General features: G+C 41.9%; 1 protein-coding gene across 3 annotated transcripts in view; it reads right to left on the bottom strand.

Moving 5' to 3' along the window:
• The window catches only part of JAG1 (jagged canonical Notch ligand 1), a 35,827-nt gene that overhangs the window by 18,563 nt on the left and 3,499 nt on the right, over positions 1-13,765 (bottom strand). For all 3 annotated transcript variants that reach the window (XM_086872648.1, XM_023923145.2, XM_086872658.1), the window contains exon 3: positions 5,144-5,195. In XM_086872648.1, the coding sequence (XP_086728774.1) occupies positions 5,144-5,195 (52 nt within the window). The remainder of the gene's footprint in view (positions 1-5,143; positions 5,196-13,765) is intronic.

Here is a 13,765-nt window from a genome sequence, read left to right as displayed (position 1 = left end):
TCAAAAGGAACTGTTCAGTTACTGCAAATCACTTATCCCTTTTGAAGTAAGGGCATCCACTAAGAATTCATACATACTCAAGAAAATTCAGCTCCAACAGACTGGTACAAAATGTGTTTTCCCCTGCTTCTCCATTAATGGCACTAGTTTTGTTTTCAACTGGAGCATTTACAAAAACAACATACTACAATAGCCTAATAAAGCCATGTCTACAGACTGAACGTATGCACTGCAAAAGGTTTGCAGCCTTTTCCTTATGTGCAAACACTAAATTGAAAACTACCAACTCCAGCATTCAGATGACATCGACAATCTCACCATATTTTGGCTGAGAAATACCATGGAAGTCCTGTTTTCAGACAGCAGCTAAAAGTACAAAGCCAAGACAACCAGAGCTCAAAAGAGAAGATCAAACTATTGCATATAAGTGCTACAGATCCCCTTCTTCTCTACAGAGCATTTCAAAGTTTAGGTTTGCACTTGACATTTAGTTCTAGCAAAAGTCTTCTGGCTTTCAGAGCCATACAACTGTCTAAATTATGGCTTGAAATAATAATATTTCACATTTGCTTGGAACATTGTATATATCTGTGGTATTTCACTTTGTAGTCCAGGTCTTGTGACTTAAACGATCTGACACTGCCTTACGACCTGCTGCTACCCAGCACTCGACTGCTGAGTGAAAGTTTATCGTGAAACAGCCAAAATATCCCCGCAGACTGCGTTCAAAACCAACAGTGAGTACATGGGAGCACAATCCAGCGACAGGAGAATTTGAGGTAGAAGGGCAGTCTGCCAATGATGTGTTAGCAGCGTGTGAAGTACTGGCACCTCTGAGTGCTAAGAATTAAAATGTACTGATGTGCTGCTGCTTCTTCCAACAACTACAAAAGAACCTTCTTTTACATAAGGCAGAGCTGAAGACTAATGAAGGTGCTACTAAAGCCCTAAGATGACACATGGGCAGTTTTTAATCTAAGATACTTTTAAATGTACTGCTAAGGACCTTTGATTTGCAGCTCCCAACAGGCTTCTCAAGCCTCAGACACCCACTATGGATCCACCACTAGATCCTGCCTTCTTGTCTGCAGTTTGGAATGAAGTCAAAGCTCTTGCTGCACAACTACACACGAGTGTCAATACTCAGACATTGCCCATTTTGGGGGTATTTGTGACTTGAGACTACAGGATTCATTATGTGTTTACAGTGTGAAATTAAGGACACCAACTTCTTGTTCACCTTCTGGTATTTCTGGTTCTCTAATATTTTCCATTTAAATCAGGTTTTATTATTCATTGGCACTAAGCCCCCTCACAAGTCCACAACTATGTGTCAGACTTTCAAATGTGTGCAGGCCTTTATTAATTTAAATCCCGTTCACAGGTAATGTGGATGCCTAAGGACCTTTCCATACTGGTACATCCAGAGCAATATCATGTTCTGTGCTGTGCAGGTGTAAGGCTCTTAGATCTCATCAGCAAGATTATTGACTAATTCTAAGAGGTACTTAAGCAGATGCATATCTGCTGGTCTTGAATGGGGCTAGTCTGGCAATTATAGTTCCACTCATGCGTGCTGGAGATGGCTGTGCTGCACTTGCCAAGATTACACTCCATCCACAGCACAGCTGGAAAGCAAAGGCACTTCCCCAGACACCAAGTGTGCATAAAGACATCCTGCTCCTTGTGAGTAAAACAACTTTATCCTCTCCTGTAAGTGGCAGAAGAAAAGGAGAACGACACTCAATTTAGTTTTGCAAACCAGCCCCCCACCTCCACCCCCACACTGATTCTTGCTTTTCCAGTCTTTTCTTGTTCCCCCTTGGGAACATAGGACTGACAACCATTTCAGTCCTTGGCACCAAAAAGGGAGTTGCCTTGAAAAAGTGAGCTTTCCTTTTGCCTCTGCTCTTTCATTCTACTCCTATCTGCCAGCTCATTAGGAAGCTTTGTCCTTGCTGTACTTCTACAACATCTCACTCCAGCCATCAACTCTTTGGAGACCTTAACCACAGGCTGAACTCAAATGGAAACACCCTTTTAAGTCCACTGGACTTCCTTTTTTTTACAGCTGCTTAGATGAAACCCAGCTGCAATTACACTCCAGATCATGGATAAAACATCTTCCATTGGATACACATTTTAAAGCTACCAGCATCCACCTGAACTCAAGCGCAGTCTCACAGGTTTAAGCTCCCTTTCCATTTGCCATCACCCACAGTTTTCACAATGAAGCGCTGGCATGTTTCTTCTTGTACAAGAACTCCTCCACCCTTGCCTATTCCCACCTGTCAGTGTGCACTTACACAAGGGTGCTGACCCAGACTCCAGGGGAGGCATTGCAACAACCCTGCCATTCTTAGCCCGCATCAACCACGGTTTCAGTTTTATAGGAAGCAATCCCAACACAGCAGAATGGTTAAGTAAATAAAAACCAGCAGTCAGCCAGGCTTGAGACAAAGAGATCTTCTGAACTCCACTGCCTTCATCTGACTCAGAACCCCATGCTTTGATAGAAAGGTTAGAGGAAGTATTAACCCATTAGAAATTGATGAAGTGGAAGAGAGCAGCTTTCTGTACATCTCAGGCTTCCACTCTGCACTTCACTGACAGAGACTCTGTTGGTTTTATTCACTTCTTGTGGCTACACTTCAAAGCTATAAATCTCTCTTTTTATACAGGGGGCAACTGTATCAAAGGTTTTAGACACAAGGAAATGAGCTATTTTGAATGCCCACCTTCACCTTTCAGTGCTCCAATGTCTGGAAATTATAACTATGCAGCACCAGGAAGCAAAAACAACAGAAAAAGCCCAGACTTCTCTGAGCAGTTTGGGTGGCCAAGGACAGCACAGTTATTTTTGAAAGTCTTTGTTTCAGACAACTTCCAGCTACGGCTTGGTTTACATTGTGCTGAAGTCTCTTATGCCTGCCTGGAATTCACATGCAACTGATACCAGTAATTTACAATAGCTCTTTGACATAGTTTGAGATGCAATGTCAGCCCATTAGCTTTATGTATGAAGCAACAGTAGCAAGATGGCAACCAGACAAGAACCAGAGTAAGAAAACCATTTGAGTTGAATCTTGGCTCCAACAAAGCACGATTCTCATCAACTTCAACAGGGCCATAATTTAACTGCAAGCCACTCTTGGAAGTGAGACAAGAGAGAGTATGTGGTAAAGTGAACGTAGGAGGAGTGGAATGTGGAGGGGGGAAGGAAGCATCCACTCGAGGATCTTCTAACAACTGCATTGATTAGAGGATGCTTTCAGACCTATTGAAAAGTCACACAAGACCTACTAAACCTACTTTTATTGTTGAGAGCTCTCATGGGGTCTTTACGATTCAGTGGCAATTAGGGCAAAAGAAAATCCTGGACATCAAAAAACCCCACTCTTCACATTATATGATGACAATTGCTTAGATCTAATTGTTTTCTTAACTAGTTCTTCAAGCCTTATTCTGCAGCTCTGGGAAAGCTGACTAAGTCAAGCCATGCAGCACACAAAGGAAAAGTTTTGTGCAGTGCAGTGACTGAATGACCTACAGATGGATAAGTGACAGCAAAGCTGAAGCAGGAATGCAGATCAGGAACATACGCAAGAACATGTCTGCACTTGGCCAAATGCACTGCTGAGAAATGAGGCAAGTTTGTCTGAAGACAATTGTACTTCTAAAACATGAAAGCAAAGAAAGGGTTCATTGTGTAGCTTTGGAAATGCAGTTGTTTCATGAAAATAGATGAGCTCTAATAATAGTAAAAGTGGCAGAGACCCAGTCTGAAAAAACTCTCAGATCCTACTATAAACAGGACTTTCATTTTGAATTCGGGCATCTTTCATTTTTAATACAACACTGTTGCTCCAGCATCTACTTTCTTCTCCTCCATGTAACACTGTCTATCCAAGACCCCTCCTACCCACTGCTCCCTGACTGTGCTGGGACAGAGTCTGAAATCACAGGTACTGCAATCATGTCTAATGAGACTGGTTGTGGCTATCCCTGACAGGCCACACAATTCACCTCAAGTGGCATCTGCTTTTCTGGAATGAAGAATTAATAGGACATCCCATGCATATTTAAAGAAAATATAAGAAGCAGATCTGCAAAGAGCAGTTCCCAAGCTGTGCACTCTCACCAATTAAAACATAAAAGCACAGTACTGTGCACACTTCTACAAGGCCTTTCTTGCATGAGGTGTGAAGCCCATTTCATTCCTGCATGGCTGCCACCTTGGCATTCCAAAGCAGCCTACAAGGAGCTGCTATAGGATTTCTGTAACATGGACCACAGTGCTGCTGCTTCCTTGCTGAAGGAAAAGGCCTGTTGTATCAACAAAAGCTTTACGAGTTCAGATTCACACTCTGTCCTGTGGCTTTTACCACACACACTGTGAACACCCTAGGCTGAAACAGAGCTGATTTTGCCCACCTCCTTCAGTAGGCAAAAAGCAGAACAGCTCATGTGCCAGGAGACCCTGTACAGCTTCCTCCAGCCACGTGAAAAGCTTAGCAGAATGTTTCTGAAACCAACCAGAGACATTCCAGGAGAAAGATCCCCACCCTTGATTTTCAGCCAGCTCTACCAGGTGGTGTCTGGTAAATATTTTTTCAGCCCCTGCATATAAACCCCCAGACATCCAACTCCCAAAGAAGAGCTTTTAGTAACTCCTGTTTCTCATCTACAGTCAGTAGATGGATATTGATATCAAGTCTTGTGCAGATTTTAAGTTTTTTCTTTTTTAAAGCAGTACATTCAGATGTCTCAGGTGAACAAGACAGGTTTCTGAATATTACACCTAATTAAAAAGAACTAAACAGGACTAAAAAAACAAACAAAGAAACCTGAAGAAATCCCTTGGCTTTTACTCCCCCAAAGGAGAAAGAAGGAATTAACAGCATCTATTTTTAGGCATCACTCTCTTGGTGCCTAGGTGAGCGAGCTACTCACCCTCTGCAGGCAATGTGAACAAGACAGGCTGCTGCAGAGCATGGAGAGCTCCTCCAAATTGTTTTGGGTAGAGCTTTTCCCCTCTCCTTTTGCTCTATGTCACAGCAAGCTGGTGAGGCTCCCAGAGGCCTTTCAATGCCTGGGACACAGAGGTGTCAGAACTAAATAAGCCAGGGGAAGGAATACTTACTTGTGGAGTTATCATTGTAATCCCACGCCTCAACAAGCAATGTGTAGGATCTCTGCAAAAGAGAAGTAAGAGTTAGTTTCAAAGCCACGCATGACTAAGGAAAAAAACCAAACCTGACAACAATTTTAATGAAAAAGAAAAACGCTAGGCTCTGCCAGAAAGCAGATACTTGAAAACAGAAATAGGTAAAAGATTATGCTTTTGACAAACATGATCTTCTTGAAACCCTGTAAGCTACCTTATTCAGTCTGACTTAGAAGACCTTTCACCTTGGATAGCTCATCTTTGTCATCATTAAAGCATCTTATGTACTTAACCAGGAAGCACAGCCTTTGACACTGCGCTCCAGCCGAAATAAAGCATGTGGGACAACTGCACATGGAAGACAGAAAGCACAGCAGCATCAAAAACCCCAAAACCAAACCCCCACCCTCAAAAACTGCTTCAAAAGAATTTTAGTTACAGAAAAATAGTCTTGATGTCCCTTCCCCCAGCCATCCTGAAAGCAAGAAGTGTTGCTAAGATTACTGTGCCCTGCCTTGACAGCACAATCTCCAGGGACTTTGCTTTTCAGCACCCCCTTTGAAAGCTTTGTCTGCATGAGGGCCATCGAAGCTCCCACAAGTATCAGGTAACGGAGGGAAGAACTGATGGATATGGGAAGGGGGTGGGGTGAGAGAGAAGCATTGTAAAACAAAGGCTAAGATCAGCCTCTTTGGAAGAGCAGGGAAAGGGAAGCTGCACTATCCACCCCTGTCACTTTTACAGATGCTCCAAGCTGCCAATGAGCTCTGTAGCTCTCCAGCAATAATAATCATAAGCATAAACTGACTGAAGTGACTCCATGGGCTGGAAAGATGCCAGCTATTACATCTAAGCCACCTTTATCTTCAATCCTAACTTGAGAACAAGACCCATTAAAACATCTCCTCCTCCAGCTCTACCCCGAGATATTATTATCCAGGCTGTATCTTTCAAAGTTGCCATTTAGCCAGCCATATCCAAACTTACAATGATTAAAAACCAAAACAAAACACCTCCTCTCGAGAAAGAAAAAAAAAAAAATTGAGGAAAAATAAGCAAAATATATGACTTGCAAAGTGAAAAACATAATAATAACAACTACAGATACTACAGATTAGGCAATAAATGTAACATCTTTCTGGAGAGCAGAACAATAAGAGTACAACTAAAAATTCTGTGAAGAGTTTTGAAGCTTTGCCATAGCAGCTGTGCATTGCAAGGTTTATTTCTCCTTAATTGTGTCCATGTTCAGTCACAGGCTGCTCATTTGTGGTCTGCAGTACTTCACACCCTCTCTGTAACAGAGACCAGAATACATTTCTGAGAGTGAGCTGCTACAAGGTGCACGGGGCTAAGGCAGACCTCAGAATTCTGAAGAGGAGAGAGGAAACAGAAAGGGAGGGGAAAAAAAAAAAAAAGAACAAAAGTTGGAGAAAATTGCTTTCTCACGACTGGACACAGCATGAGCCTCTGAATGAAAACCCAGTCTGTGATGGACACTGGCCTGCTGTATAGCCTAAATATGTTTCATATTCAAAGCAGACCAGGATTCCATTCCGTTCACTGATAACTGTGGGAAAATGCTTCCAAAAGTAAGCAAAGCTGGGCAAGCCAAGACATGCACCCAAACTTCTATGCAGAAGTTCCATTGGCCTGAACCATTTTTGGTTAATATTTAATGAAAAGTTATATGTTTCTTGTTTCTATTCTAGACCAAGTCTGACAACTTGAAAGAAACTCTGAAAATTGAATAAACCAAAATGCAACTCGATCATCTAACACTGCTTAAAACAGATTTAAGAAGTCCTTGCACAAGTCAGTGGTAAAAAAAAAAAAAAAAGAACCAAAACAAACAAACAAAACCAGAATAGAACTCCCGAGCCATATTACAGATGCAGATTGCACTATCTTGGGTGCTTCCTCTGTGGTTTAATTACCAACATTAAGCAGCACAAGCTCAACATGTTACTGCAAGCTTGACAAAAAATATTATGATATAGAGAATGAATTATGGCAACTAGCACTACTTCCAATAAAGTTAAGGATGTTTTCCTTTCGGCCTTGCATAATTGTTTTGGAAGATATTTTGTCTAAACTCATAGCAACAGTTCCCTGCTGGTTCTCAGGACTGTTTACCAACACACCTAGCCCTTAAGGAAAGGAAAGGCTGAATCCTAGCTGTGAGTGCTACTGTTGCTAGATACTTGTGTGACCACTTTCCACTACCACACAGGAGTTTGTTTAAGAGACAGGAGATGCTTCAGCTGAACTGGACGAAAATAAAACTCAGGGGGGACAGACCTACCCTGCAAATTCTCTTGTTTCTAATTGTCCCCTCTCAGCTCATCTGAATATTTCATGTGAAGAGTCCCTGTCCTGAAAAGGGATGATATAAAGAATGGCATTTGATCGCTTGGCTCTGTCCCTCCCAGCATGGGGAAAAGACCAAAAAACTCAAGATTTAGTGTTCAAAATGGGACACTTTTAAACAAAAGCCATACAGACGCCCAGAGCCTCACACCAGTAGCAAACCCCCTTCAACAATCCAACTATCACATACCTCTAGCTAATTCCCTCAGCCCCCCCAAAAAAGCAGTTCTGTGAAAAGCTGCACTGTTGAGATTTTTCAGAAGTGCATATCATCCCCACTCTATAGATCAAGGATTCAGATATCTCAGGAATGACTGCTTACAGTGTGGAGGTTTAAGTTTTCCCATGCCCATAGATGACCTCTGCCCATCTTTGAATAAATATATATATCCAGGCACAAAAATTCCACATCATGCACCTTATTCCATCAAAGCAATGTCCTAGGCAACAAGGCAGCAGTGAGCTTTCCAGAGTCACACCCAATTAGCCACTGTAAACCTGAGCTTGACCAGAAGGCAGGGATTCTGGCTTGAGAGGAAAGGCAGCTTGAGAGGAACAGCAAGTCCTTAAATTTTCCAGATCAGCCCAGAGGACTGAAAGGCAGCATGGCTAAATTTAATCTGTAAATTAAGCTAGGAGAGGATGGAAATGGTCAAGCTCACACTCCAAGAAGCAAAGCAAGCATCGGTGTGCAAGAGCTGTTCTCATCAATGACAAGACACCGTGTCTTGGTCCATTGATAGTACAGCTTAAGAGACTGTGAAGACCCAAAAGCCATCAGAAATTGTCCCTTTTAAGGATCTCAAAGGGCAATGCAACCTCCTTTCTGGTTATTTAAATGAATCTTGGCAGCTGCAGGTAAACAGGTGTTTAAAGCTCTCTGCTTGATTACCTTTTTCCCTCCCTTCAGACATCCACCCAGAAGAGGTGCTTTTGTACTTTGGCTTCTAAAGCAAGTCAGTGGGCCAGAGCAAGATTAAAACATCCGGCTCCTTAGCTGAAGCACTGCCTCCGTTTTCAAAGGGCTTGCAACTCGTCAAACTCCTTTCCCTCCTATCCCTGTGGTTAAAGCATGCAAGAGCTTTGCTGAGCATGTGAAACCATGACTAGACAAATGCAGTGGGAAGTTTTGCATTCAGAGCGCTGCGCCTGCTCCTCCTCTGCCAAACAAGGAGAGCAGGTTAAGCCCAGCAACCTTCTCCTCACGCTCTGCACAGCTGTGAGGACCAGCTTGAGAACGGTACTCACACACACCCTGTCCCTGTCTGCATCCAGGGAGGATGGTGAGGACACCGGCACAGCAGGCCACAGCTCACTGCCAAGGGGTCCACTTGTGGGATATGGAAGAGGGAAACTGAGGCATGTTTCAGCATGCCCAAGGGCCAGGGAAGAGGGTATCTCTGAGGAGGGTTAAAGCTAGCCACAAATCCACTTCCTCTGAACATCACCAGGACTATAATTTGGGTACCCTGCACAATGACACTATACAGAGGCATCACAACGTTTGTGCTTGTGGTTGCTCAACTTTGACAACTGAACACCCTTCAGAGATGTTAAGACAACTGGTTCCTCATCCAGAGGACTTGTGGACTTGCTCCGGAAAAGAAGGAAAACCACCTCACCCTCTTAAGCTTTTATGAAATGGAACATCATCAGGAAGCTCTTCTTTTGGGACAGCCTACGTAAGGACAAGGCAACACTCTACCAAGCTGTTACTCCCTCAGCCCAAGCCATGGCAATCTCACGCCTCAAAGCCTATGGCAAAGAGCTCAGCTGAACCCCGAGCAGACAGCCCAGCCAAGAGCCTCATCAGAATATGCCCACACGAAAACTCAGCACGCTGCTCCTTTAGGCTTCATTCTGAGCGGTTCCTTTGTTGCTCCAAGTGCCAGTAAACTCTGCACTGCCACAGAAAGGAGACATGAAAACAAATTTAACCATATTAGCAGCTTCCAGGAGAGGCTTGCCCCCAGTTCTGCCTTGGCAGAGGGAAGGCAGTAGCCGAAGTCAAGACCTTCGCCGCACTACAACAGCCACCCTCCTGCCAAATGATGAAGGACACAAAAGTACCGCTATCCAAACTATGCATACGCTTAAGCATCCAGTAAACCAGGCTGATCTCTGATCTGGCAGGCCTGCTGGAATAATGAGTATCCTGTGAATACATAATGTGCTGAAGTTGCCATTGTGTGAAGTAAGTCCATGGTTTGTCTGGGAGCCGAGCAATGCTGAGTCTACTGCTGCTTCCTGTTGCTTGTCCTGTATTAGCATTATTTTTGGATAGGCCCCATTATGTTCTGTAATCCTCACTGCAGTCAGTATGGCCACACTATTGTTCTTGGTTAATATTAGCAGTCAATGCCTCTGTCTGGGTGGCCGGACTACAATGTATTCCAATCATAAAACTAGCATGCATTAATGGGACAATGTACTGGGCACAGAGGGGAGACTTGGGGTATTCCCTCCTCCCCTTCTTTAAAAAAAAAAAGGTAAAAAAAAGTATAGCAGGTCTTTATTTTCCCCTCTTTTTAAATTAATGATTTTAAGAAATCTCAGCTACCAGGGTGCTTCATACAACAGCAGCATTTTAATCAGCACCTTATCTAGTTACGGGGTTATTTTCTCACGGAACCCCACTTGTCAAAGAGCAGCAGATAGGCCAAAATGTCAATGGTTGCTTTCAACCTTCCCTAACAAGCAGATTACCTGCCCTTATCAGTCCCCCTACCTGTTTAAAGCATCCCACTGATAATTAAATGCACCAGTTACAAAAGGGTGGCAAGGTTAATAGACAGAATACCTAGTAGCCAGCCAAGCAAAACAGTCAGGTTCACATGGAGCAAGCCTGAACAAGAAGCCTTTCTACTTATTTACCTAAGTGCCTAAGAACTGGGTTGAGCTGGTAAAGGACTCTGGATGTTTGACTATTTACAAACCACTTTAACCACTTCTATACACTTCTGCAGTTTCTTCTGAACACTACAAGAATAATGAGTGTAATTTACACTGCAGAATAGTGACCACAGAACCATGAGCTCCACAGACTAACAAGAAACAAATGCAACAGCTTCTAGTTTTGACATCTTTTCCCTGTGTTAAATCACAGGTGTTACCAGTTAAATTATTAGAACTGAGTAAATTAACATATAAAACTTCTGTTCATCAAGAGAAATTCAACAACAAGCTTAGTTTCAGCTTTCAAAGCCAATCCTGACATTTGTTTTATCTACAGAGCTACTTCTCCTTATCTACAGAGAAGTACTTTTAAGAACTGTAGCTTAAAGCTTTTGCTGTGCAGGGCATCACAACTCCATTAGGACTGAAGTTGAAATAAACAGCTCAGATCCAAGTTCAGCAGCTTTAAAACCAATCGACTTCTGCTCCAGCCTCCAGTGGAGCGATGCTTCCTTGAGTGAACTACAACTTTAAGCATAAAGCATCAATTTTATGCAATTCATTTTCAGCCATGCTGACTTCCAGCTGCATAAACAAGTTGACAGTGCTGGATGTGTGTAGCCTGAGAAAGTTTAGGAATAAGTTTCAGCGCCAGGCCCAATTCAGCTGCCATTGAAGTTAAACTGGAGCAGGCTTTTATTATACAAGAACAAAAATTCTAAGAGCAGGCAAGATGAGATTTATTTTTAGACATATTATGTTAATGTAATCAAATGGATTTACCATGAAGATGAAGCTCTGAACTGGCTAGAACATAAAAAACCTCTTTAAACATTAAGAAGTCCAAAACCTCTGAATGGCTGCATCACTTCTCCGCAGTCCTGGGAAAAAACAGCCTTGTGATGCTAATTATGCTTCAGATGTCACTTAATACTCCCAGCTCCGTTTTGAATAGTAATCCTAGGCAAAACATTACACTTTGAGTGCTAAGATTTATTCTTATATTATTAATTCAACAATAAATGACAGAGTATGGATTTGATTAATATGCATTTTGTTATTATAAAAATTTCTTCTGATCTGCCCATGCTCCAAGATGACATATCATGCATTGTTCAAGAAAAGCTTGAACAATATCTAGCATTTGCTTCTACAAGTTTTCAAGAAGTTAACTGGAGGGAGAGAAGAAACAAAACCAAAAGCCAAATTGTAGTCTTATGGCTGTGACATACTGGGGTTACAGATGAAAGCAGTGATATTTTTTCTCAGATTCAAAAGGTTGTTACTTGAATATCAGCTGCAGATTAGTATTTTAGATGCCTCTTGTGTCAAGAGAGAGAGAAAAAGTTCACAAAGCTTAAAAAACACTAAAGCTCTTTTACCATGTCTCTCTAGCCACAGGAAACAATGCCTACCCAGAAAACATATTTTACATCTTCAGGAATACAGACCATGAAGATTTGTCATGAAAAAGAGGCTAGGCTGTTTATTTTATTTTTTTTTAGGTTGACTATTTTTCTTTTAAGGTTGAAATAAGATGTTCAAAACTCTTTTTAATTGTATTTTATGCTAAACTCACTGAGATGCTGGAGGGTTTTTTTCCACCTCAGTAGTTTCCTGGTGTGTTGGTGCAATTGGCCCCAATATTAAATAATTACAAGTAGCATAATTTTGGGATAAACAAGCTGTTTAAAATTGGAGCAATGCATACCGAAGGAATTGCCAAGTTTGACCTTCTTACTCAGTCTTGCCAAACCCCCAAAAGATCTTTCTTTACATAAAAGCAAAGTTTAGTGTTAAGTTTTGCTTAGTTAAGTGATGCTCAGCTCCCTCAAGGTGCAGCACACATCACACTTGGGGTTCTTTAAGAAAAGCCAGAGGTTTGATTCATGTGAGAGAAGAGCATGTGTCTGCCTTGGAACAAAACTTGTTCAGACAGACTTTGACAAGTGGAACATGGAAATGCTTTTGTTCTGTACTTTTTTTATATGGCTTCATAAAGCCAAGCTTGCCTGTCAAGAAAGTAGATGAAGTCTCAAAATTAATATAAGAAGCAAGCCTAGATGCATTTTATTTTTTTTAATCATCATCATCACTATTGTTTCAATGCACTGAAGAATTTCCAGCCACTGCAGGGGCAGCTTTCTGATCCACTCCAGTTCCTTTATGCTGGTCTGCTGCCCTGTTTCCTAGCAACTTACTCAAACCTCCCATCACTTAAATTAATTTATGGCCCACCGTCTCCACACCCATTACTCACAGGGTAGTATCAAAACTGACAAGAGCAAACCCCATAAGTTATTAATAAGACTCTGACACTTCAAATCTACATTACAACTGCAAGCTCCCTCTAACAATACTTTTAAAGCACCCCATTCTCTCTCTTTCCTCTCCTGCATGATGAATAAAGGCCTCTAATGCAATACAACTATTTTTCAAAAATGGCATAAGGGGGCAGCTTGACATGGGAAGAGGCTTTTTCTTTTTTTTCTTTTTTTAAGTAGCCAAGGCAACAAGACTTCTGAATGTTACTGACTCGAGCTGGAACATCCAAGGAAAGCCTCCCTCAGAGAGTAGAACACAATTCAGAGAAGGGCATGAATTTTCAAGTGCAATATGATTAACATTTTGGTCTAGCTCTTATTACCTCTACTATATTCAGCTGAATGTATTCAAAGACACCTCTCATGATGAGCCACATGAGTAAATGCAATGCTAATCTCAAGCTCTTTACTGAAGTCAACAGTATTCAGGAACCTAAAGAGTTTTTTAAGTTCTGAAATTTCAGCATCAGATTAGAGCTGGCTAAATTAAGTTTACTACTTTATCCGTAGTGCTTTGAAAATGCCTGAAATGATTTGTGTACACAATTTTAGTACAAATAAGAGCTTTGCCACATTAGATATTCTTTTGTTCAAATGCCATTTGGAAGTCACAATGGCTAGCATAAAAGCTGTGTCCTGTGGAAGCTAAAGCTGGGAAGCAGACTTGATAATTTCACACAGACTATCATCAGAGTCTCAAAGAGTGCATTTCTGCCTGGGAAAATGCAAGAAATCATTCCAAAATTCCAGGCTTGTGAACCAAATGTCTCAAGTTGTTGAATTTACCCATTTCAAAGGCTGCACTGGAGTTTTGCTGCTGCAGCTCCAGGATTCCAGTGCTGAATGAGATTCAGCAGGACAATAGAAGCATTTCTTTTACTAAGATGCAGGCAAGCTTAAGAGACTTCTCCCAGGGTCTCCACCCCCCCCAAACCCACCCTCTACACACAGATTTCACTTCCCAACCCTATGAAGAGAGGCTGTTAGAAGGAACATGTTTAGTTTTCAC

This window comes from Cyanistes caeruleus, chromosome 2 (assembly GCF_971803275.1).
Source record: "Cyanistes caeruleus chromosome 2, bCyaCae1.hap1.1, whole genome shotgun sequence".
In the NCBI taxonomy this organism is placed as follows: domain Eukaryota; kingdom Metazoa; phylum Chordata; class Aves; order Passeriformes; family Paridae; genus Cyanistes; species Cyanistes caeruleus.
The sequence above is the reverse complement of the archived record's forward strand: the minus strand, read 5'-3'. Positions and strand labels throughout refer to the sequence as shown.